Source organism: Rhinopithecus bieti, unplaced genomic scaffold (genome assembly GCF_001698545.2).
Source record: "Rhinopithecus bieti isolate Rb0 unplaced genomic scaffold, ASM169854v2 scaffold_59220, whole genome shotgun sequence".
In the NCBI taxonomy this organism is placed as follows: domain Eukaryota; kingdom Metazoa; phylum Chordata; class Mammalia; order Primates; family Cercopithecidae; genus Rhinopithecus; species Rhinopithecus bieti.
In genome coordinates this window covers 61,506-87,109 of record NW_016822842.1, presented here as the reverse complement: position 1 = coordinate 87,109, position 25,604 = coordinate 61,506, and the positions used below count along the sequence as shown (strand labels likewise).

At 51.2% G+C, this 25,604-nt stretch overlaps 1 protein-coding gene across 1 annotated transcript; it reads right to left on the bottom strand.

Annotated features, from left to right (window-relative positions):
* Nucleotides 1-2,055: 2,055 nt before the first annotated feature.
* PHYHIP (phytanoyl-CoA 2-hydroxylase interacting protein) lies at nt 2,056-11,029 on the bottom strand. Its single transcript, XM_017861095.1, has 5 exons — nt 10,853-11,029; nt 10,544-10,737; nt 9,201-9,375; nt 6,570-6,687; nt 2,056-4,241 (listed from the first exon to the last, which is right to left on the bottom strand). The coding sequence occupies exons 2-5, from the start codon at nt 10,706-10,708 to the stop codon at nt 3,707-3,709; spliced, it is 993 nt and encodes a 330-aa protein (XP_017716584.1). The 5' UTR covers nt 10,709-10,737; nt 10,853-11,029; the 3' UTR covers nt 2,056-3,706.
* Nucleotides 11,030-25,604: the final 14,575 nt, after the last annotated feature.

Here is a 25,604-nt window from a genome sequence, read left to right as displayed (position 1 = left end):
TGTGTGACAGCGCCCAGGTGCCTGGTGCATATTAGGCCCTCAGGAGCCGTCATCTGCCCTTCCACTTTCCTTTCTACCCCAAAAAGGCTATGTCCTGAGCTCTGGATGACACACATGAACGTGGCCTTGAGTCAGGCAGTGTTGGTGAGGACTTTGACTTCTCCAGAGCTTTTCTACTCCAGCACAGGACCATATCAATAAGTTCGTAATAGATGCAGTCCAGGTGCAGTGACTCAAACCTATAATCCCAGCACTTTGGGAGGCAGGAGGATCACTTAAGCCCAGGAGTTTGAGACCAGCCTGGGCAACACAGGGAAACTCCATCTCTACAAAATAAAACATTTTTTAAAACCTAGCTGGGCAGGGTGGCATATGCCTGTGGTCCCAGCTGCTCTGGAGGCTGAGATGGGAGAATCACTTGAGTCCCAGAGGTTGAGGCTGCAGTGAACCATGATCGTGCCACTGCACTCCAGTCTGGACAACAGAGGAAGACCCTGTCTCAAGAAATAAAAATAATGGCCAGGCACGGTGGCTCACTCATGCCTGTAATCCCAGCACTTTGGGAGGCTGAGGTGGGTGGATCACTTGAAGTCAGGAGTTCGAGACCAGCCTGGCCAACATGGTGAAATCTCATCTCTATTAAACATACAAAAATTATGCAGGCGTGGTGGCATGTACCTGTAGTCCCAGCTACTTGGGAGGCTGAGGCTGGAGAATTGCTTGAACCTGGGAGGGGGAGGTTACACTGAGCTGAGATCGTGCACTGCACTCCAGCCTGGGTGACAGAGTGAGGCTCCATCTCAAAAATAATAATGATAATGATAATAAAATGACAGATGCAGAAGTGACTCGGATCTGTAAACGGGAGCTCTGTTGGGGAGCGGGCACACTCAGGCACTTGGGACAGGGACATTTGGTGGCATCTGGGTCTGGAGCAATGGCAAGCAGCTGTAGTAGGAAGGCTTCAAAGCCTCCAGAGGCTCCAAATGGAGTCTCCAGATGCTACGGGTCCTCTCCTAGGAGGCCCCATGTGGGAGGCCCCATATGGGAAACACTGGGTGGGACCAAAAGACTCCAAAGTCCCTTCCAAGCTGGAGACTCGGCTCTACATCCTGAGCCCCGCCTCCCACAGTGGACCAGGTGCTCCCTTGGAGCTGATTCCAGGTGGCCTGTCCTGTGGGCATTCCCACCTGAGCTCCTCTGTGGCTTGCAGAACTCACCCACCCCATCACTGGCCCAAAGAGATGGGGCACTATAGTCTGAATGTTTATGTCCCCCCTAAATCCTAGGTTGACATTTATTTTCTTTTATTTTATTATTTTTGAGATGGAGTCTCACTCTGTCACCCAGGCTGGAGTGCAATGGTGCAGTCTCAGCTCACTGCAACCTCTGCCTCCTGGGTTCAAGCAATTCTCCTGCCTCAGGCTCCCGAGTAGCTGGGATTACAGGTGCCCACCACCATGCCCAGCTAATTTTGTATTTTCAGTAGAGATGGGGTTTCACCATATTGACCAGGCTGGTCTTGAACCCCTGACCTCCTGTGATCCACCTGCCTCAGACTCCCAAAGTGCTGGGTTTACTGGCATGAGCCACCGTGCCCAGCCCTAGGTGGAAATTCTAACTCCAAGGTGATGGTTTTAGGAAGCGGGGCCTTGGAAAAAGATGAGGTCATGAGGGTGGGGCCACATGAATGGGATTAGTGCCTTTATGAAACGGGCCCAAGATGGCCTGGAGAAGTGGCTCATGCCTATAATCCCAAGCACTTTGGGAGGCCTAAGTGGGAGGATCACTTGAGGCCAGGAGTTTGAGGCCAGCCTGGGCAACAAGGTGAAACCCCCCAACTCTACAAAAAAAAAAAAGAGGGGCCAGAGAGCTTGCTCATCCCTTTCACCTTGTGAGGACACAGTGAAAAGAGCCATCTGTGAAGCAGGCCCTCACCAGACACAGCTTCTCCCAGCACCTTGATCTTGACCTCCTGAGTCTCCAGAACTATGAGAAATGAATCTGCAGTTTTTGAGCCACCCAGTCTGTGGTATTGTGTCACAGCAGCTCAAATGGACTGAGACGAGCAGGGCCCTCAGGCCATGGTGGTTTATTGATGCACGTCGCAAGCACAGCACAGGCAGGCGGACCCCAGCCCTGGGGGGACATGAGGGCCAGGGGAGGGCAGCAGGCCACCCCTACAGCAATGCTGTCAGCACAGGCGGAAGGAAAGGGCCTGGGCCATGTTCTCTCCTTCTCCACACCTCTCCCCAAGCCTCCAGGCCTCCTGACCCATCCCAGAGAGAAAGCTGGCCACACAATTCCCCCTGGCTACAGAGAGGCGATGGTTGTCCACCTGCCCCTCACCGAGGTATGGTCTTGCCGGCCCGCCACTGCTTCCGTCCTTCATCATGGAAATCCAGCTGCTCATCCATCATCTCTGTCACCTCTGAGAAAGTCACTGTGAGGCTGCACTCTTCTCCGCCTGATGTCACCTCTGTCATCCCCCAAACAGCCGGCGGCTGCTGTCAGCCCCTCCCACAGGCTCTCTGTTTGCTTTGCTGATTGTAGGGAGTCCACCCTCGTGACCTGTGCGACAGTAGGAATGAGGCAAAAACACAAGGAGGCCCGGGAAGGACGTCACCAAGAACTCCCCGGGGAGGGGCTCCTGGCCAGCAGGGTGGCAGGAGAGCAGACAGAGCCAGTGGGCAGGGGAGAGGTGGAGCAGCAGAGGGTCCACAGTCCAGGTCACGCACGGGCACAGTACAGTCACGGCACCGTGGCAGAGTGAGTGAGCAAAGTGCACAGCTGGGCCGGGTGCCGGGGCCCGCGGGACAGCTTGCAGATCTCATGTTCCATGCCAGGCCCCAGCAGAGGATGAGGCGGCCCACTCCCAGCTGAGGAAGGGGCACTTCTGGGTCTCAGGGGTCTCCTCCCCCTCCTCAACCCCAGTGGCTGCTGTCTCAGACCCCTGTACTCTAAGCAAGGAGAAGGTATGCTGGGGTGTGGAAGGAAGGAACATCTGACAGCCTGACGCCCCCAGTGCCAAGAGAAGAAAGAGAATTCCTTTTCAGAGAGCAGGGGGAGTGTCCCGGTGGGCAGGTGGAGAAGGAGGGACAGCTCTCCCATGCAGGAAGAGGGTTCTTTGGGGCAAGGAGCAGCCAGGGTGTCATGGTGGTGCAGGAGACTATTTATACAAGGAAGGGATCCAGGCCTGGAGTGGGAAGCCCCAGAGACCCAGCTCAGCAGGGAGGGGGCATTCTGTGGTTGGCCCTGAGTGGGGTGAGTGGGACTAAGAAAGATCGCCCCACAGCTCTCTGCATCTCCTCTGGAGGCAGCCAAGCTACACGTGGGCTTTGGCCCAGAGGGGCTTCCCTGGGAGAGCCCCAGGAGGTGGGCAGGTCTTTGGGAGATAGAGACCTGGACGAGGCAAAGAACAGTAGGATAAGGAAACCAGAGGAAAAGGGAAGTTCTCCAGAAATCCAGCCCAGCTGCCAACTACGGAGGAGGAGAAGCCTTTCCATGTCCACTAGGCCGGGGGTGGGCCACACTTACCAAGAGGACCACCGTCTGTTGCCTCCAATGCCAAGGGGCGGGGGGAGGGCAGCTGGGCAGAGTGGAGGGAGCAGGGGGGCAGGAGAGAGAAAGCAAGCTCCCTGAACCTGGGCTACCCACCTCCACCTTCTGCTCCTCTCTCCCTCGCCCCCCAGCTCCCCAGGAGTCCCTAGCGGCCCACGCTGATGTTGCAGGTCTTGCAGCTGGGGTCCTTCTTGGCATCGGCAGTAGACAGGCTCATGAGCTGGTGACCGCTGATCTCCCCCAGGGTGCCCAGGGACAGGTCAACGGGCTCGGTGTAGATGATCTCCAGGATGAGGTCCTGGGCGTGGCGGAAGACCAGCTCCCCATCCTCCACGCTGCAGGTCAGGAACTTGTTGCAAGCAATGTCCAGGAGGGGCAGGCGGTCGCGGCAGAAGCGGTCCCCCAGGGAGCCTTTGGGCGCCAGCACCAGGATAGCATAGTGGTAGGCCGTGTACATGCAGTAGAAGTCCGCAAAGTAGAGGTTGGTGCTGGGATTGAAGAGGCGCTGAGCTGGGATCTGGAAGCGCCAGCGGCCGTAGGGGGAGTCCTGCGGGGGCTGGCCCGTGTTGAACTCCGTGTTGCAACTGAAGAAGACCCCGTGGAGCATACCGCTGGTGGGGGAGCCGTGGCTGCCGCTGTTGTCCTTCAGGTAGGGCTGCAGCATGTTCCCGCAGTGGGTCCTGCCCACCCGAGGGAGACACGCCAAAGGGAAGAGAAGATGCGGCTGGTGAGCTGGGCTGAGGCTTGGCTGCTGCGTGTGGTCGAGGAGGGAGGGAGCCAGCCCAGCTCCCAGCCCTCCCCCAGCCGCCTCCACTAGTTGCAAATAGAACATTCCAGAATGTAAGAGCAGAGAGGGCCCTGGAGAAGGATTCATCCAGCCCACTCCTTCTCAGAGAAGAGATGTGAAGCTGTCACTCCCCAGCTTGAAACCCTTTGATGGGGCGTGCGTGAAAAGCATGGCGGCTCATGATCTGATCTCTGTGGTCTCCTTGCCACTCCCCTCCTCCTGCCATCACACCTACTTACCCACCCCCTGCACATGCAGTCTCCTGCCTCTGTGCCCCCTGTGCAGGACTCTTCCCTCTGCTGCACTGACTGCCCTCTCCACCTTCCTCCGTTTGGCTTGGCAAACTTCTAATCAGCCTTCAAGCCTCAGCCACACGTCTGCTCCCCCCTAAAACCTTCCAGGAACAGCAGACACCTGCATTTGACAAATATTTGGCTGCCTACTATGTGCAGGACACCCAGTCTTCTAACTATGTTGCCCAGGCTGAACTCCTGGCCTCCAGCGATCCTCTGGTTTTGGCCTCCCAAAGCGCTAGGACTGCAGGTGTGAGTCACTTCACCTGGCCAGGACACTGAACTGTGCTCAACAATTACACGTACTTTTCACATGAAATCTTTCCATACTGTCTCTCTGACTGGATTCTGAGGTTCTCAAAAGGGTGAACTCTGCCTTTATCTTTACATCCTGGCACCAAGTAAGGTGCCTGGCACACATGGGTGCTCCCTGTCTCTCTCATTCTCGCTGATAAAGGAGTCCAAACTGGGCCACTGACTCACTTTCCGGGCTGGAGTGCAGTGGTACAGTCACAGCTCACTGCAAGCTCGAACTCCTGGGCTCAAGTGATCCCACCCGGCTAATTCTTTAAATTTTTTGTAGAGACCGGGGTCTCACTATGTTGCTCAGGCTCATCTTGAACTCTTGGGCTCAAGCGATCCCATCTTGGCCTCCCAACATGCTGGGATTACAGGTTTGAGCCACCAAGCAGGCCTTGCTTCTTTAATACAAACCCCAAAGACTCCCAAGGTCCTCACTGCCCTGAGGTTAAAACTGCCCTGACTCTAAGGATAAAGGCAGACAGAGGCCAGGCACAGTGGTTCATGCCTTCAATCCCAGCACCTTGGGAGGCTGAGGTGGGTGGATCACCTGAGGTCAGGAGTTTGAGACCAGCCTGGCCAACATAGTGAAACCCTGCTTCATTAAAAATACAAAATTTAGCCCGGCATGGTGGTGCATACCTGTGGTCCCAGCTACTCAGGAGACTGAGGCAGGAGAATCATTTTAACCCAGAAGGCAGAGGTTGCAGTGAGCGGAGATCACTGCACTCCAGCCTGGGTGACAGCAAGAGACTCCGTCTCAACAAAAAAAAAAAAAAAAAAGGCAGAGCAGCTGCTTGTCCTGGCTGAGCCTCAGAAGGATGTGGTCTTGGAGCACTTTCCAGCAGGCCTGGGGAGGGTGGGTACTCCTGGTCCTGCCTCACTCTTGCCTGATCCTGGCTGTCTTCAGTGACAAGTGACTCCCTGGCTCAAATGAACAAGCTGCTTCCTTCTGGGCCTCGTGCTCCTCTTCTGTAGGCCAAGGGTGTTGGATCAGATCACCAATTTTTGAACACTTTTAGACTGCAGCATCTCTCTTTTATTCCCCAAAAGAAATTATACGTGGAAGGGTCACAGGCAAATAAAATTGAGGCTGCTCTGGTTGGACATCAGGTGTGGGGCCCATCCAGCCTCATCCTCTGGTCCCCCCAACTCTATGGCAGCATTCTAAGGGGTTCACTGACATGTCTCCCTGGAGGGAGCACCCAGTTTGAAAAGCGACGAGCTGGGTGCTTCCTCGAACCTTTTGTGATCAGAACACTCATTTTATGCACTCCCTGCCACCTCCCCTTTGGCCCCAGGGCCTGAATCAGAGAGAACTGTGGTGGTAGACCTCCGTGAAAAGAACTGTCCCAGAGCGGGAGCAAACCCAGACCTCGTTCTCCCAGGCTCGTTAGTACAACACTCTTGCAGAAGGCCCTGTCCCCAGAGCCCTTGATCTTCCCTGAGCCCAATCCCCAAAGCAGCAGTCTCTTCAGAGCCAGCCTGGTGACGTCAGGGCATGTCAATCCTAGAAGAGGGACTGGCAGCCACGGGGGTGGGGTGACCTCAGACAGCCAGGACAGGAGCAGGAAGGGCTGGGAGGGAGGAGAGGCCTGGTGGGTCCAGTCGGGAGCCCGCACCCATACCTGGCATGCTGGAAGTACTCCTTGTGATGGTTGCGGTAGAAGACGGAGAAGCGGAGCATGCGGCCTGCGATCTGCTCGGCCTTCTCCTGCAGCTGAGCCAGGTGCTCCTTGGCATAATCTGCAAGATCCCAGATGCAATGGGTGAGCTGAGGGCCAGCTGAGGAGCACAAACACCTCCTGTCCCCACCCCACCCCACACTGTGCGTGCCGGCCAACCTCTGTCTGTCAGAACAGCAGAGGCGACTAGACAGTTGTAGAACCTTAAACTCAGATGGGAACAGGCCAGCTGGCCTCTGCTGGAAACACAGGGTGCTGCATGCTCTCTGTCCTCATCACCTCTGCAACCACACTGCCAGAGGCTTGGGGCTCTCCGGGTCAGAAAAAGGCAGAGGGCTCCCCAGTAATCCCGCCAGGGTGCCCAGGGGCTGTGATCCCAGGCTATCCTCATGTGAAAAGAGGACTCATGGGAAAAAGGAAGACTTGAGAGGGCTTGAGGTCCTTTTGGGAAAGCCCTTCAAACCAGTAGATAGGAGGCTGCCCACATCCCCCCATAGAAGCCAGCTGTAGCTACAGGTGAAGGCTCCTGAGGGGCTAGGGAGAAGTGAGACCAGGCAATGTTTAGGCAGTCCTGGGTCTGGAGCAATGGCTCTCAGCTTGAGCATCTCAGGAGAAACAGGGAAGGCTGGAAACGGGATAGCAACATTGAACCCTGGAGCCCCAGGAAGGCTGCTACTGGCACATACAGCTCCTTGGTACAAATTAGAAGAAGCTGCCCTTCCCTCTTTGTGGATGCATCCCTGGCCAGGGTGCTTGGTTTGGAGAGAGGAGTGTGGACTGGATTGCAGCCAGATCCCCAATTTGAATTAAATGCCCACTGCACATGGAGGTCTCAGGGGAAACCGAGCTTTCGCCTCCAGGAGCAAGAGGCCTCCAGAGAGTGTGGTTCTGCAGCAGAACTAAGAAAAAACACCATTCAGCCAGCCGCAGTGGTTCACGCCTGTGATCCCAGCACTTTGGGAGGCCGAGGCAGAAAATCACTTGAGCCCAGGAGTTTGAGACTAGCCTGACCAACATGGAAAAACCCCATCTCTACAAAAACTATCAAAACTTAGCCAGGAGTGGTGGCATGTGCGTGTAGTTCCAGCTACTCAGGAGGCCAGAAGCTGAGGAGGGAGGATCACTTGGGCTCTCGGGGAGGAGGCTGTTGAGGTTGCAGTGAGCCATGATCGTGCCACTGCACTCCAACCTGGGCAAGAGAGCAAGACCCTGTCTCAAAAAATAAAAATCAAAAAGGCTGGGCATGGTGGCTCATGCCTGTAACCCCAGCACTTTGGGAGGCCTAGGCGGGCGGATCACCTGAGTCAGGAGTTCAAGACCAGCCTGGCCAACATGGTGAAACCCCATCTGTACTAAAAATGCAAAAAAAAGTAGCCAGGCATGGTGGTGGGCACCTATAATCCCAGCTACTCAGGATGCTGAGGCAGGAGAATCGCTTGAACCCAGGAGGCGGAGGTTGCAGTAAGCCAAGATCATGCCACTGCACTCCAGCCAGGAGGTGACAAGAGCGAGACTCCATCTCAAAGAAAAAAAAAAAAAAAAAAAGACAGAAGGAGAAAAAAAAGAAAAAGCACCACTCAAAAGACAACAGCAGCTCAAGGAGACTTGGGGCATAAATCTTGGCAAAGGATGGAGCCAGCAGCCTCAGAGGCCCGGGGCTGAGAATGTTCCGTGCCCCTTCCGTGTGACAGAGAGATCTGGAGCAGCTCTCACCGTGAACACCAAAAGAATGCAATCTTGTGGGGGCAGACCCTGAGTCACGAGTGACCAAGCACACATAAGCCCGCTGCTTGTGCTGGAGTCTACAAGTTAAGTTCTGCTAAGAGAGTTTGCAGGGCCATTGACCAGGGGCCATTTTCCCAGGCTACGTGGAGGCTCAGAACAAGCGAAATGTGATTGCTCCACCAAGTGCACATTGACAGATAATCGATTAAGCAAAATGTGGTCTATCCATACAATGAAATACTATCCAGTTTTGAAAAGGAAGTAAATCCTGGTATATTCCAGTCACAAAAAGACAAATCCTGTACAATTGTTCTACTGATATGAGATACTTAGAGGACTCATATTCATAGAAACAGAAAGTAGAATGATAGCCGGCAGAGGGAAATGGGGGGTGGTTGTTTAATGGGTGTAGAGTTTTGGTTTTCCAAGAAAAAAAGGTTCTGGAGATTGGCTGCACAACAAAGTGAATATACTTAATACCATTGAACTGTACACTTCAAAATGGTCAAGATGGCAAATTTTACATCATGCACCTTTGACCACAGTGTTTAAAAAGATGCCTGTGATCTGGTACCAAGCCAGAAAAGTAACTCCCTTTCTTAATGGAAGTGGTCTTGCCAACATGATTAGTGGGGTTCACATCCGCCTCCAGTGAGAGAAGAGAAAGGGCGGGCTTTTGGAGGCAGGGAGGGTGTCATGCCTGTGTGCCTTCCCTGTGGCCCAAGCATGCTGCCTGGTGGACAGAAGGCGTTCGTCAGTGTTTGCTCGACTACCAGGAAGCCCCGTTTTGACCACAGCTAAGCCCAACGTGCCAAGCTGCAGGACAGGGGTGTGAAAGCAGGGCCTCACCCCCAGTGCAGAACTCCACTGTCTCGCTCCAGCCGGACACCAGGTATTCTCCGTCGCTCTGCTTCACTGCCGTCTGCACGGCCACGCTGTACTCCGTGCGGGGGCTCAGGAACCAGTGGCCTCTCACCGTCATGGGCAGCGGCACTGCCTTGGCCACGAGCTTGGTGGGGACATCCTGAGAAATGGGGTACAGACAGAGAGCCGGGCGTCAAACAGGGGTTCATGCCCAATGTGGGCGTCACCCCAGAATCTCCACTCCCCAGATGGCCCTGTTTTTCCTGAGCAGGACCAATCTTGAGGATCCGATGGCTTCCTACCCTGGCCATCATTTTCCTGGGAAGGCCACACGGACGCTCCTCAGCCTTGGTCCCTCCTCGAACCCCCCTGACACCCTGTTCTCTTGGGAACGGAGGGGAAAAGCCACAAAGTTGAGGGCGGCAAGGCCTTCATTTTTTAAGGAGACTTTGAGAGCTCTGCACACTGCAGTGCCGTCTCCACGGCAACGGCAAATGCTGAGAAGCCAGGGAGGAAGGGAAAATATGCCTTATTCTTTGGGGGGGAGGGTTAAGGGGGTGGTGTTGAACATTCACGTCACCGTGGCAACTGGCCTGCCAAAAGACACCCAGATCGGGAGAGCCGGTTCCAGAGAAAGAGAGAGGGTGAGTAACCCACGCCGGTGCCGTCGGCCTGGGAGCCAGCTGGCCGCCTCACTTCCCCTGCCTCTGCCAGCTTGAGAGGATGGGGGTCTTCCTCCCACCCACCCCCACACTGGCTTTTAACCCCAGAAAAGGACACACCCATGGAAGACTCTCTTCTATTCCTTTTCTAAGTCAAGCAAATGGCAGGCCAGCAGGTGAGGGGCCGCAGAGGGAGAACTGAGGCCACAGCAAAAGGGCCCCGCCCAGACCGAGGCCCGCGTGGCCCAAGCAGCCAACAGCGAGGCTGTGCCCTGAGCCAGGGCTTTGTCGAGACTTGAGACGTCATCCCCATAGGCGATGCCTGCGGCCCCACCCCACCCGGGCTCTCTGCCCCTGCCTGAAGTCTCAGTCGTGGCGCTGATAACAGCGCTCCCTCTGTGCTAGGCGCTGGGCCAAGCACCACGCAAACATGACTCACTGCATCCTCTCCACAACCCCGCGAGGCTCGGCATTGTTATTCCCTCTTCACCAGGGAAGGAGCTCAGGCTCAGAGAGGTCATGTAACTTTCCCAAAATGACACAGGAAGAAGAGTGTGGATTTTAACCAGGCCTCTGACTCCAAGCCATCACTTCCAGGTGTTCCCTTACCCGGCTTCCTTCAGGAACAGGAGCTGAAAAGGGCCTCCTGGGACACCTTCTACTCACCCGGTGCTTGAACTTGTTGGAATTCTTATTCTCCTTCTTGTTAAGGTCAATGAAGTAATGGGTGACCCTCTCCAGGTCACTGTCCTCCATGGCCCAGGAGATGCGGAAGGAGTCGCAGGTGATGTTGTTGATCTCAATGCTGTGGGGCGTGGACAGCAGCTCCATGCTCCCGTCAGGGTTGTCTCCTGTGGGGACTGAGGAGGAAGAAAAGGGTCAGTACCTCCCTCGCCCCCAGCGAGCTTTCTGGAATGTCCTCTTCCCAATATCCCTTTTGAGGCAGAACCTCAAGGACCCCTGGAATCCACCTGCCTCATGAATTAGATGGGAAAGACTGCACAGGGGAGGCTGGAGAAGGTTGATGGAGGGTGGAACGGGGTGCCTGCCCGGGGGGCTCTCTGCTCTCCTCAGAGGGGTCTGCAGAGCAGACGGCACCTGACAGGTGGCAGAGGCAGTGGGAACGCTGCAAAGCCGGGCGGGGACAGATTTGCAGCAGATGGAGCCGAGGAGGGAGGGGGCCCTTAGCCAGCAGGCGTGAAAAGAGAAAGGGGTGGGGGTGGAGAGGACGGGTGAGAGGCGGAGGAAACGCAGGAAGCACCTGCTGTGGAGCGGAGGTGCGAGGCTTGGGGCAGGTGACAGCCAAGAGCTCACAGGTGCCAGGGCCCTCGGATTCAGGCCTCTCTCCTCGCTGGGGTCAGCAAGGGTTGCCACGGTACATGGCTGGAAGGACAAGTGCCACGTTGGTGCATGTGGACACATTCGTGGTGGGAGGGGCACGCGACACAGCCGGCTTCAAGCTTTTTTCCACCCATAACTTTGTTTGACGATCCCTCTTTCTCTTCGGCCAGTCTTCTCTTGACTCCTTTCAATCATTACTTTTAACATTAACATCTACTGGGGGCCAACCATGTGCTCACAACTTCACAGACATCTCATGCAAGCTTGGAAGCAGCGACACGCTATCATTATCTCCATTTTACAGATGAGGTAACTGAGGTCGGGAAGGTACTAACCTGCCCAAGGCCACGCAGTGAGCAAATGATTTGAAACTCCCGCTCCCAAGCTCTTGATCATTAAGCTAAGGTGATGTCCCCTCATATGTGAGGGTGGAGGGGCACACGTGTGGCGTGTGTGCACGCGTGGGTGTCCGTGGTGTTTCCACCCAGTATTTTTCCTCCTTCTATCATTTCCTTTCAAGCAACTGCATTTTCTCTCCCTCCCTGTCTTCCTCCTTTGGTTCTCCCCTTATGTCTGCTGCTTGTCCAGGTATGAGAAGACCTCATCACGCTCACTCTCATGTGTGCTTTAGCCGGGAAGAGCTGACTCTGGCGGTGACTCTGGCCTGGTTGGCCTAGCTCCGGGATGGGGAAGAGAGAAGGGAAGGGGAGTGACAGCGTCTGGGAGTGGACCGCAGATGGGGGTGGGGCGTTCTCCAGGGGCATTTGGTCTCCTGCTTTCCAATCCCTTCCTCCAGCCCAGCTCCCGGCACCCCTCATTTTTCTAAGTGTCACCTCCTTCTCTTCTTTCTCCCTCTTTTTCTCCTCCCCTTGCCCAGGAGCTAGTGGTGAGGGCATCTTGTGCCTGCAAAAGCAGGTACTTTTATTTATAGCTTCCAGAGGATCCAGCCCACACCTTCCTGTCAATTAAGCTTGCTCCAGAGCCTGGCACCTCTGTATTAACCTGTGAGTTGCCTGGATGGCAAGTACAGGGTGAAGGCTAAGGGTGATGGCCCTTACCTGCCCCAGGTGTCATTCAAGTCCTGTTTCATCTTAGCCTCCCACTCCAGAGCCAAAATGCCAGTGGCTTTGTGCATGGGGAATCCTATGGTAAATAAGCATGGGGGTGCTACCAGGCCCACCCCAAAATCAAACAGATGGGATTGGGTGTCTGGAAGCAACGCTACCATAATAAACCAGTTTGTAATTCATGGGGACAGGTGTGGAACAGTGAGGAGTTACCATCTCTTGGGATCCTGGTGAGAAGCTTCCAGGGAGACACACATGTGCCTCACACACACACACACACACACGCACACAAACACAGACACACTCCTACCCAAGAGGCCCTGAGTGGCACCCACCTACACTCTCGGAAGCAGCCCACACTCGTCCCATGAGCAGGCACCTATTCCTGCCTCTCCTTGGAGTCCTCCTAGAAATAGGGGCAGCTGTGTGTGGTGGTAGGGGTCTCCAGGACCTGGGTGTCTGCTTGTGCCTTCCTCCCTACAGTTCTGGGAAAGCTGAGATGACATCCCCACCCTAGCTTGGGAGGGCGGCAGTGAGTGAGCTGGTGTGGACAGAGGGGTGGGTGTGAACCCAAGTTCTCTACACCCAGAAGACTGGGGAAGGGCAGGGTGTGAGGGACAGGTTGAGGCAACACCCGAGAAACACCCTCCCAGTTGGTCCACCCAAGACCAGCATGTACACACCCACACCACAGCGGCACACACGGCACATACACACGATGTGCCTAAGAGTGCCCACCCACCTGCGTCCCCACACCTCCACAGACGTACCTCACTCCCACTCACCGATTCTACGCACTCACGGGTGCTCCCGCCACCTTCACGATTCTAAGAATGCCCGCATTCTTCCCTCTTCAAGCGTCACCTCCATGCACACCCAAGACATTTTCATGTCCAAAAAAAACAGTGCTCACGCACACCATCCAGCAACCTCCTCACAAAGCCATAATTGGGAAAAGAGGACGCCACAGCAACCAACATGCGGCGTGCCACCTCCAGCAAGAACACAGCAACCCACACGCCTGCTGCACACACATGGTGTGTTCATACACACAGCAGCCCCCGCCCGAAGTCTGGTATTCTCTCTCGAATCAACCACAGAGCTCAAAGACAGACTTGAAAATTGTGTTGCCTCGGCCACACTCTGGCCCAGCCCTCAGCCTTCATGCCAACAGGTTTGTGCACTCTACATGGCTCTGCCAAGACAATGGTTTCTGCCCCCTTCTTTCTCTTACCCACCATCCTGCCTGGGTCTCACCTCCCCATATAGAAAGCCTCCTGTCTGCTATACACTCCCACACACGATGACAAGGACGTGTTACCCCTACAATATACTGCTCATAGTGTCCCCACCATGCACACCCCACAGGCTTACTCAGATAAGTCCCCCCAACACACGTACCTCACGTGTCGCCAGAAAATATGTTCTAGATCAGCTTCACACCATTTCAAAAACCCACAGAGGCATATTGACAGGCAGACGGACCCTATCTGCCGCCAGCAAGCCTCCAGCCAACTCACAAGCGCACACACAACATGCCGCTCACACCGGTGCCCTTCCCCACGTCCATTCAGAACAGCCACCCTGCACAGGGAATGGCTCCCCCACCCTGCCTCCCTGTTGGCTCGCTTGACTGCAGCAGAATGGCACGGGGTGACTAACCATGTGCCCCATAGCTGGATTCAGCCATTAACACTTGTGCCAAAGGCTGGTGGGAGAGAGGGGACAAGGTCGGTCAGGCTCGCAGTCCAGGTGGACACCCTGGGGTGTGGCAGTGACGCTAGCGCCCCCCAGCTCCTGGCTCTCGCAGGAGTCAGAGGACAGCAGCAGGTGTTCCAGGAGGATAGGTACTCACCTGGCTCACTGGGCTCTGCAGAGGAAAAGCTGGCAGGAGGACAGGGGAATGACGCTACTGTTGTGGATGAAGATCCCAGGCAGGGACTAGCAGCCGGAACGCCGGGTCACAGGCAGTGGTGTTGCGCTTGCCCTCTCCCGGCGCTGCCAAGGAGGCTGCTTCCATGGCCCCAGGCCGAGCTCAGCTCCTGTCTGGCTGTGCAGCGCGCGTCGCTGCTACCCCTGGTGAGACGATGTTCCCAGCTGAGCAGCGCAAGAAGAGAGGCAAGAGCGAAATCAAAGCAGCGTGGAGGAGAGAGAGGCAGAGAAGGGAGAAAGAACGAGAGAGCCAGACCGAATCTGGCTCCACCAATGGGATCAGTGGCTGCGCAGCGTCAGGTGATAATAAGCAGGCTTGGTCCCTGTTCGCCGGGCTGGTGGGAGGGGGAAAGGGCAGAGGGTCTCCCAGGGAGCTACACAGATGTCCTCAGGGACAGCAACACACGCTGCCTTTCCCCCATTCTTCCAGGACAAGCTGCCCTCAGAAGTCCCTCCAACACAACCCCTACTTGGAAATCTCTGACTTGAATGCAGCCCCCAAACTTTAGGATGCTGGGAGAGGGGTGGAGCTTAGCCAAGGGTTTGGGCCCCAAAGCAAAGACTCTGACTGGGGGAAGGGGAGGGAGGCTATAGAGGGGAAAGGTCCAGATGGAGGGTGTGAACCCAGGGTCACTGTCTTCAGTCCGGAGCTTCTCCTTGGGGCCTTTTGGTGAACTGTGGTTCCATTTTCTTACCAACTCTAGTGAGAGATGGCAGACCTGCAGCTCAGGGATCCCTGTGGGTCTGGCGAGAACCCTCTGGCAGCTTGGGTGTCCGCAGGAAAAGGGGCTGGGAGAGAGGCTGTGGCACAGTGCAGGGTGCACAAGGGCAAGAAAGTGGGGGTGGGAGAACACACCAAGCTCTGAGTGTCCTCAGCCCACCCCACTCTCTGAGCACAAAGGAAGCTGGCCCTGGGGATCTTGGGGAGAGAATGTAATATCTTTCACGGCAGCAGGAAGCTGTTCTGCCATCAAGAAGCAGACTCAGTGGAGGCCATCAGGAAGAACACCCAAGGAAATGTGAGTCCAGCAACAAGCGGGGACAAAGGGTTGCGCAGCAGTGAAAAGCACAGGCTTATAGTCAGATGGATGTGCTGAGAATCCCTGCTCTACCGCTGCCCAACTAGGTGACCTTGGACAAGCCACTCAGTCTCTCTTCATCTGTCAAATGGGATCACACAGGTTTATTGTCATCATGGAACGAAATAATTAGGTCAATCGCCCAGCCCTGGGCTTGGCACATCAGAAGTGCCAGTCACCCGTCAAAACTGTTCTCATTGCCATCATATCGACAGCATCTGCCTGCAAGGAGGCCACAGTCTTCTAGGGGAGAGAAGATGGCCATTTAGAGGACACAATTAGAGAATGAGGAGCATACAACTAAATCGCAGGGCACAGATACTGATTCAGAGAAAGAACAGTGGGCGGCTCCAGGGCACATGCAGGATGCAGGCCAGAGGAGGCTGTGGAAGCAGGAGTGTGGCTGGGGTGGGAAGGATTGGCATGGGGGCAGCAGACACCAGGCAGGACCAGGGTTAGGTCTTGGTGAGCAGGAGAAGGTGTGAGCTGAGCCAGGAGACACTCACCAAGGGGGAGTCGAGGCGGCAGGCCTCAGTGCAAAAGTCAGAGGAGGTAACAGCAGCAGAAAGTGAGAGTTCACAGAATGCAAAGACAAGCAGAAGCCAACCCTGCCTTAAATGGCTGTGAGAACCTCAGCAAGTCCGGCCAGGTCCTGAACCACAGAATGTGGGGTGGTGCACGGTACTGAGGCAGGACTAAGCACTCCCTTGGCCAAGCATGACTACATCCTGCTCTAACATACCCACGCCGAGCTGGTAAGCTCAGAAGAGATGCAAAATGTAACCTCCTGGTGATGGTCAGCATGTGACATCTGGACTACAATTCTGTCCCAGGCTGGGTGCAGTAGCTCACGAGAATCCCAACACTTTAGGAGACTGAGGCGGGCAGATCACCTGAGATCAGGAGTTTGAGACCAGCTTAGCCAACATGGTGAAAACCCAGCTCTACTAAAAATATAAAAATTAGCTGGATGTGGTGGTGGGTGCCTGTAATCCCAGCTACTTGGGAGGCTGAGGCACAAAAATCGCTTGAATCTGGCAGGTGGAGGTTGCAGTGAGCTGAGATTGCACCACTGCACTCCAGCCTGAGTGACAGAGTCCCGTGGCCCAAGCATGAGTAGTAACCATCTCAGCGCCCCTTTGTGGAGCTGCGTGCCGGCGACAGTTGAAGGCACAGCCCTTTAGGAACTTCTGCCTCTTCTCACCTCAGAGGACTTCTCTACAGATCACAAGAGGAAACACGTGGTAAGAGCAAAGCATAGTGTGCCAAGTATAACTCACTCCCTGTGAAACCAAACAACCGCCAAGATGCACTTCTGCTGCATTTTATTTTAATAACTTTTATTACACAAGTAGCACATGATCACTGTAGAGAGACAAGCACATTTCATTTTAAAATTTAAGAGGGAATTAAAATCTCTCATTTTCCTACCATTCAGAAATACATATTAAATACATATATAGAATTTTTTTTTTTTTTTTTGAGACGGAGTCTCGCTCTGTCGCCCAGGCTGGAGTGCAGTGGCCGGATCTCAGCTCACTGCAAGCTCTGCCTCCCGGGTTTACGACGTTCTCCTGCCTCAGCCTCCCGAGTAGCTGGGACTACAGGTGCCCGCCACCTTGCCCGGCTAGTTTTTTGTATTTTTTAGTAGAGGCGGGGTTTCACCGTGTTAGCCAGGATGGTCTCGATCTCCTGACCTTGTGATCCGCCCATCTCGGCCTCCCAAAGTGTTGGGATTAGAGGCTTGAGCCACTGTGCCTGGCCAGAATTTTTTTTAATTAAATTTTTTTCGAGACAGGGTCTTGCTCTGTCACCCTGGTTGGAGTGCAGTGGCACAAACTCAGCTCACTGCAACCTCTGCCTCCCTGGCTTAAGTAATCCTCCCACTTCAGCCCCCCGAGTAGCTGAGACTATAGGCGCACACCACCACACCTGGCTAATTTTTTAATTTTTTATAGAGATGGGGTCTCACTGTGTGGCCCAGGCTGGTCCCAAACTCCTAAATGCAAGCAATCCACCCTCCTTAGCCTTCCAAAGTAGTTGGGATTACATAGGTGTGAGCCACCACACCCAGCCAATACATGTATAGAATTTATTAACAAAAATAGAATGAAAGAATGCTGTTTTATAACCTTCTTTTTTCACTTACCAATATCTTTTCTGTTCATCCCATACTCTTTTTTTTTTTTTTTTTTTTTTTTTTTTTTTTTTTATAGAGACAGGCTCTTACTATGTTGGTCAGGCTGGTCTCCAACTCCTGGCCTCAAGTGATCCTCCTGCCTTGGCCTCTCAAAGTGCTAGGATTACAGGTGTGAGCCACCATGCCCAGCTGATCAACTCCATTGTAAAAAGGTGGAAGGTGGGAAAGAGGACTCAGGCCGTAAGTAGCAAAACTAGTTAGTATTCAAATTCAGGTCTGTCTGAGTACCAAGGCCAGATTCTTCATGGTAGAAAAATGCATGGCAAATACAGAGTCTGATGTAATAGAGAATGAGACTATAAGTAAAACATATTTACAGTCTTAATATTGCTTATGCACTTTATAGATTCAAAATGTTTATGTGTATTTCCCTATGGCTGAGCTCAGTGTGGAGATCCAGTGAGCCAATGAATGCACATATATCCAGGTAGTCCATGGAAACCACTTTGGTCATTTACATGTGTTTATAATGACAAGAGTGGATCATGAGTATTTATAAGAACTACATGGATTTCTCAGTGCCTATTTCATTTTCTTTTTGAAATTATGTTTAGACAACCTACAACCTTCACTGGTCATCTATTTTAAGGAAGAGCATTAACCTAATTCTAAAAGCATTTACTAAACTAAAGAATAAGTATTTTATGACTGGGTGTGGTGGCTCATACCTGTAATCTCAGCTCTTTAGGAGTCTGAAGGGGGCAGATCACTTGAACCCAGGAATTCGAGACCAGCCTGGGCAACATGGTGAAATCCCATCTTCACAAAAAGTACAAAAATTAGCTGGGCATGGTGGCATGGGCCTATAGTCCTAACTACTCTGGAGGCTGAGGAAGCAGAATTGCTTGAGCCCAGAATTTGGAGGCTGCAGTGAGGCATGATCACAACATTGCACTCCAGTCTGGGTGACAAAGTGAGAACCTGTCTCAAAATATATCTATATATCTCAGATTTTGTAGAAAACTTAAATATTTAATCACTTTAAGACATGGGAACATGATGAATTATATTAAAGAACTCAGACAAACTATAGAAGAGACACTGAGAAAATGTTGGAGGGATAAAGGAAACTTCAAGAGAAAAAGATCAAGAAGAATGATGAAAGAGAATCATAAGTAGAAGGACTCATATAGAACCGCAGTACTGGAATAGTCAGTAAATTATACCCAAAGTGGAAGAACATGATGTAGGAAACATGGAACACCACTGTGCACTGCTTGGCAAGGTACCAGGACAAGGCCAGGCGTGGTGGCTCACACCTGTAATCTCAGGACTTAGGGAGGCTGAGGCAGCCGAATCGTCTGAGGTCAGGAGTTCGAGACCAGCCTGGCCAACATGGCAAAACCCTGTCTCTACTAAAAATACAAAAGATACCCAGGCGTGGTGGTGCACGTCTGTAGTCACAGCTACTCAGGAGACTGAGGCAGGAGAATCACTTGAGCCCGGGAGGTGAAGGTTGCAGTGAGCCAAGATCCTGCCACTGCACTCCAGCCTGAGTGACAGAGCCAGACTGCCAATAATAATAATAATAATAATAATAATAATACCAAGACAAGAATGTGGCATACTGAATACCAGCGATCACCATGATGAAGCGCCTTCCCTCCATGCACCCGAAACTTGCCACACTTACTCTATTAAGAGTCACTTACTGAAGAATCTATAGAGAAGACATGAGAATACAACTGACAGATGGCTTTGACATCAATGGTGCCAAAATTCAATTGCTTTCTGGAAACAATCTACTCTTATTCTTTCTAATGCACATCCAAATTTTCTAGTTGATCTCATCACAAATGGGAATTCAATCATCCATTTTAAAAAATTCACTGGGTGCTTACCTATGTACAAGGCACTGTTTCAGGCAATGAGGATCCTGCAGTTGTGGGCAAGGAAAGGAGAACGAAAAAAAAAAAAAAATCCCTGCTCTCATAGGGCTTACATTCTGGTGGGGGAAGACACACAATTAAATAGGTAAGTAAATAAATAAACAAACTTTATAGTCTGTTGAGTGGTGATAAATGCTCTAGAGAAAAATAAGTAAGTCGGTACATAGAGATAGGAAACGTCATGGAAAAGTTGGGAGTTATGATTTTAAATAGGGCCATCAGAGGAGGACTCTTTGAAAAGGTGGCTTTGGGACAAAAAAAAATTAACAACAACAACGAAAAACATCTGATTAAAGGATGGACAGGAGCCATGCAGAATTTTGTGGAGGAAGGTAACAGGTGCAGGGGCCCTGAAGCAGGATGTTGCCTGATACAGTCCAGAAACAGCAGGGGGAGCCAGTGTGCAAGGAGTTGAGACTGGAGAAATGGTAGGTGCCAGGAGAGATTATGCAGGGCCGTGGCGCAGACCATTCTAAGACCTCTGATTTTTACTCTGAAATGGGAAGCCATTGGGAAGTTTAGAGCAGAGATGTCCCAATGTGAAACATGTCAGTTGCACTATGTGGAGACTAGACTTGGAGGATTCAGGTGGAAGGAGGCCAGTTAGGAGGCAATTATAATAATCAGCAATAAATGATGGTGGCCTGGACCAAGGTGGTGAGAAGTGGGAAGATCCCGGATGTACCTGGAAAAGCTGATATATAAGACGTAGTGCATGGGAGAGAGGAGTCAAGAGTCGCAAGGCTGGGCGCAGTGGCTCACGCCTGTAATCCCAGCACTTTGGGAGGCCGAGGTGGGCAGATCGCTTGAGACTCAGGGGCTCAAGACCAGCCTGGGCAACATGATGAAACTCCAACTCTACAAACAATTTTAAAAATTACTCAGGCATGGAGCTGTGCGCCTATAGTCCCAGCTACCTGAGAGGCTGAGGTGGGAGGATCACTTGAGCCTGGGAGGTTGAGGCTGCAGTAAGCCGAGATCACACCACTGCACTCCAGCCTGGGCGACAGAATAAGAAAGATCCTGTCTAATTAAAACAAACAAACAAACAAAAAGCCAAAAACAAAACCTGCAAGATTTTTAATCTGAACAACTAGCAGGATGCAGTTACCATTTACTGAGATGGGGACCACTTTGGAGAAGTAGTTTGAGGAGAAAGATCAAAAAAGTGTGGATGTGGCCAGGTGCAGTGGCTCACATCAGTAATGCCAGCACTTTGGGAGGTCGAGGCAGGTGGATCACTTGAGGTCAGGAGTTCAAGACCAGCCTGGCCAACATGGTGAAACCCCGTCTCTACTAAAAACAAAATTAGCTGGGTGTGGTGGCAGGTGCCTGTAATCCCAGCTACTCAGGAGGCTGAGGCAGGAGAATTGCTTGAATCAGGGAGGCGGAGGTTGCAGTAAGTGGAAATCATGTCACTGCACTCTAGCCTGGATGACAGGGCAAGACCCTGTCTCAAAAAAAAAAAAAAAAAAAAGTTTGGATGTGGACATAGGTTTTGAGATGCCCAAGCAGACGTCCAAGTGGAGGTATGGAATAGGCAGAGACACATCAGGGGTTCGGGGAGCACTAGACTAGAGATGAGGCCTTAGGAGTGATCAGCGTACAGTACACTTGAAGCTGAGAAACTGGACCATTGTCACGGGAGTTAGTATAGAGAAAATAGGAAAGAATTCCAAGGACAGAATTCTTTTTTTTTTTTTCTTTTTTTTTTTTTTGAGATGAAGTCTCACTCTTGTTGCCCAGGCTGGAGTGCAATGGCACAATCTCGGCTCACTGCAACCTCTGCCTCCTGGGTTCAAGAGGTTCCCCTGCCTCAGCCTCCAAAGTAGCTGGGACTATAAGAGCACATCACCACGCACGGCTAATTTTTTGTATTTTAGTAGAGACGGGGTTTCACCATGTTGGCCAGGATGGTCTTGATCTCCTGACCTTGTGATCAGCCCACCTCGGCCTCCCAAAGTGCTGGAATTACAGGTCTAAGCCACCACACCTGGCCCCAAGGACAGAATTCTAGAGCTCTCCAACATGTAAGGGTCAAGGCGATAAGGAGGAACCAGCAAATGAATGGCCTGCAAAATGATGCAAATAAACAAGGACAAATTACAGAGAACATGTAATAGCTTGAACTTGGATAGCGTTCTCATACCTCACATTCCTTTTACTCTACCAATACATATTCAAAACAGTTTCTTACTCATTTTTAATGCCCATGAAGAATTCACAGGAGGCCAGGCGCCATGGCTCACGCCTGTAGTTCCAACACTTTGGAATGCCAAAGGGGGTAGATCGCTTGAACCCATGAGTTTGAGACCAGCTTGAGCAATATAGTGAGATTCTGTCTCTACAAAATAATTAAAAATTAGTTGGGTATGGTGGTGCACACCTGTAGTCCCAGCTACACAGGAGGCTGAGGCAGGAGGATCCCTTGAGCCCAGGAGTTGCAGGCTGCAATGAGCTATGATTGTAGCTGTGAGTAGCCACCGTACTCCAGCGTGGGCAACAGGGCAAGACCCTGTTTCAGGAAAAAAAAAAAAAAAGGCCGGACGCGGTAGCTCATGCCGGTAATCCCAGCACTTTGGGAGGCTGAGGTAGGAGAATTGCTTCAACCCGGGAGGCAGAGGTTGCAGTGAGTCAATATCATGCCATTGCACTAGAGCCTGGGCAACAGAGCAAGACTCCATCTTAAAAAAAAAAAAAATTCACAAGAACAGATTTTTGACAGAATCTGTTATACCTTTTAAACCTGCATTTAGACCCAGAAGACTGTATTTATTCTTAAGAGTTTGTTAAATTACAATGAGATTATTGTCTTTATTATGATATTGGTGAAAATAAAACGTTATTAACAATAAACTAAGCTCAGCTGGGCACAGTGGCTCACGCCTGTAATCCCAGCACTTTGGGAGGTAGAGGTGGGCGGATGGATTGAGCCCAGGAGTTCAAGACTAGCCTGGGCAACATGGCAAAACCCCGACTCTACTAAAAATACAAAAACTAGCCAGTCTCATAACCTGGTCTCAAAATAAATAAATAGATAAAAATGTTAAAAGACCACTGTGTAAAATATCCCAATTAAAAAAATCTAATTGCATAGAAAAATGACTTCAAGTATATAAAACATTTGATGGGCTAATAATGGATAGCTTTTCTTCTCAGTGCTTTTAAATTTTCCAAATTTTCTAAAATGAATGAGTGTACTTTTAAAATACAAAATAAACCAGAAAAGCTACTACTTGGTGAACTTCAAAGCCCAACAGAATGAAATCAAAGCTATTTTATCCAGTGCTATAATTACAAACTAAGGGCTGTTGTGTGTAGCTCTGTAGGGAACAGGAAAAGGGTATAGGTTTGGTTTGATTATTGTAAAATCAACATGGAGAAAGAAGTTGAAAAAGGTCTGTTTAGAAAGCAACATAACAAAATATTAATATATTAGTAAATTGGCAAACAAAGTTTTAAATTTTAAGAGCCAATACTCAAAAGATTGTGGACAAAAAATTATATATTCTCTTTTCTGTTTGTTTTTTTGAGACAAGGTCTCCTTTGTCTCCCAGGCTGGAGTGCAGTAGCACAATCAGAGCTCACTGCAGCCTTGAACTCCTAGGATCAATCGATCCTCTCACCTCAGCCTCCCAAGTAGCTGGCACTACAGGTGGGTGCCACTACACCCTAAAATTATATATTCTTATGTACTACCTTTGTGTGTGTGTGTGTGTACAGTCAATAAATTTCAGAGTCAATAAAAGTTCTTTTTTTTTTTTGAAACGGAGTCTTCCTCTGTCTCCCAGGCTGGAGTGCAGTGGCGTGATTTTGGCTCACTTCAACATCCGCCTCCCGGATTCAACCTATTCTCCTGCCTCAGCCTCCCAAGTAGCTGGGACTACAGGCGCATGCCACCACACCCAGCTAATTTTTGTATTTTTAGTAGAAATGGGTTTTCACCATGTTGGTCAGGCTAGTCTCGAACTCCTGACCTTGTGATCCGCCCACCTTGGCCTCCCAAAGTGCTGGGATTACAGGTGTGAGCCACTGCGCCCGGCCTGTTTGTTTGTTTTCAGATGGAGTTTTGCTCTTGTCACCCAGGCTGGAGTGCAATAGTGCAATCTTGGCTCACTGCAATTTCCTTCTCCTGGGTTCAAGCAATTCTCCTGCCTCAACCTCCCAAGTAGCTGGGATTACAGATGCCCGCCACCACGCCTGGCTAATTTTTGTACTTTTAGTAGAGACAGAGTTTCATCATGTTGGCCAGGCTGGTCTCGAACTCCTGACCTCAGGTGATCCACCCGCCTCGGCCTCCCAAAGTGCTGGCATTACAGGCATGAGCCACCACATCTAGCCAATACAAGTTCTTTATATTCCAACAGTAGAGCAAACTTGGTATTCAGATTCCTTCCAGGCTTTGACCAAGAGTGCACATGAGGGCCACTGCTGTGAGCCCAGGATGGGTGTGACTAGGCACTGGTTGACCCATTGTGGCTGTTCCAAGGCTGCCCACACAGCCTCACCCAGGACTCCATCAAAAGCCCACAATGTGTGTATGTGTGTATACGTTTGACTATTGTATATACACACATTCTTAGTGTTGATGCATTTCAGCACAATCTTTTTTGTTTTGTTTTGTTTGTTTTTGGTGTTTTGAGATAGAGTGTCCCCCTGTCACCCAGGTTGGAGTGCAATGGCGTGATCTCAGCTCACTGCAACCTCCGCCTCCCCGGTTCAAGCGATTCTTGTGCCTCAGCCTCCTGAGTAGCTGGGATTATGGGCATGCACCATCACGCCCAGCTAATTTTTGTATTTTTAGTAGAGACGGGGTTTCGCCATGTTGGCCAGGCTGGTCTGGAACTCCTGACCTCAAGTGATCTGCCCACTTTGGCCTTCCAAAGTGCTGGGATTACTGGCATGAGCCACCACGCCTGGCCGTACAATCCTTTTTGAAAGCAATTTAGCAATATGAATGAAGAACCATAAAATGTGCATGTACAAAATGGTACAGCCACTGTGGAAACCAGCTTGGCAGTTTCTTGTAAAACTAAGATACAACTACCATATGACCCAATGATTGCACTCATGGGCAATTATCCCAGAGAAATAAAAACTTATGTTCACACAAAATCTTGTACATGTATTTTCACAGCAGCTTTATCCATAATAACCCCCAATGGAAAACCACTCAGATGTCTTTCAAAGGGTGAATGGTTAAACAAACCATGAATACTTTGCAATAAAAGGGAACGAACTATTGATACACACAACAACTTGGATGATCTCCGGGGAACAATGGCGAGTGAAAAAAGCAATCCTAAGAAGTCACATACTGTATGATTCCATTTATATAACACTTTTGAAATACCAAAATGGCAGAAATGGAAAACAGATTAGTGGTGGGAGGAGGTGGGGGGAGGGACGTGTGGCTATAAAAGGGCAGCTAGAGGAATCCTTGTGGTAATGGAAACTTCTTGTATCTTGACTGTACCAATGTCAATATTCTGGTGGCAAGATGTTACTACTGGGGGAAAATGAGTAAACAATACTTGGGATCTCTCTACATGGTTTCTTACAACTCTACAGGAATCTACCATGTTCTCAAAATTAAAAGTTTAATTTAAAAAATGTTTTTAGAGATAGGGTCTTGCTGTGTCACCCAGGCTGGAGTGCGGGGGCTGGATCATAGCTCACTGCAGTCTCGAACTGCTGAGCCTTTCAAGCGATCCTCCCACCTCTGCCTCCCAAAGCACTGGGATTACAAGCGTAAGCCACCAAGCCCATCCCAAATATTTACTTAAAAAACAAAAACAAAAACAAAAAAAACCTTCTTTTGGCCGGGTATCCCAGGACGGGAAATCTATCCCAGGAATATAATCCTAAAGAAAACAAAAACCAAAACAAAATCGAAAAAAAGCACGTCGAATGTACCAGATATTCACTACAGCATTATTTAAAACAGGGAAAAAAGAAACAATCAGGGAAATACTTAAATCATGATACAGCCACTGGGGAACTACGCAGTCTTTGATGCCATAACAGAGACATGTTATTTGAAAAAGGAGGATACAGGCTAGGCGCAGTGGCTGACGCCTGCAATCCCAGCACATTTGGAGGCCGAGGCGGGTGGCATCACTTGAGCTCAGGAGTTCAAGACCAGTCTGAGCAACACAGTGAAAAATCCAAAAAAAAAAAAAAAAGAAGAAGAAAGAAAAGAAAAAAGAAAAAAAAAAA

Coding starts and splice junctions, on each gene's coding strand:
- PHYHIP (XM_017861095.1), bottom strand. CDS start 10,708: ATGGAGCTGCTGTCCACGCCCCACAGCATTGAGATCAACAACATCACC. Junction 6,688..9,200: donor AGTGGAGTTCTGCACTGGGG/GTGAGGCCCTGC, acceptor GGGATCTTGCAG/ATTATGCCAAGGAGCACCTG. Junction 4,242..6,569: donor GAGTACTTCCAGCATGCCAG/GTATGGGTGCGG, acceptor TCGGGTGGGCAG/GACCCACTGCGGGAACATGC.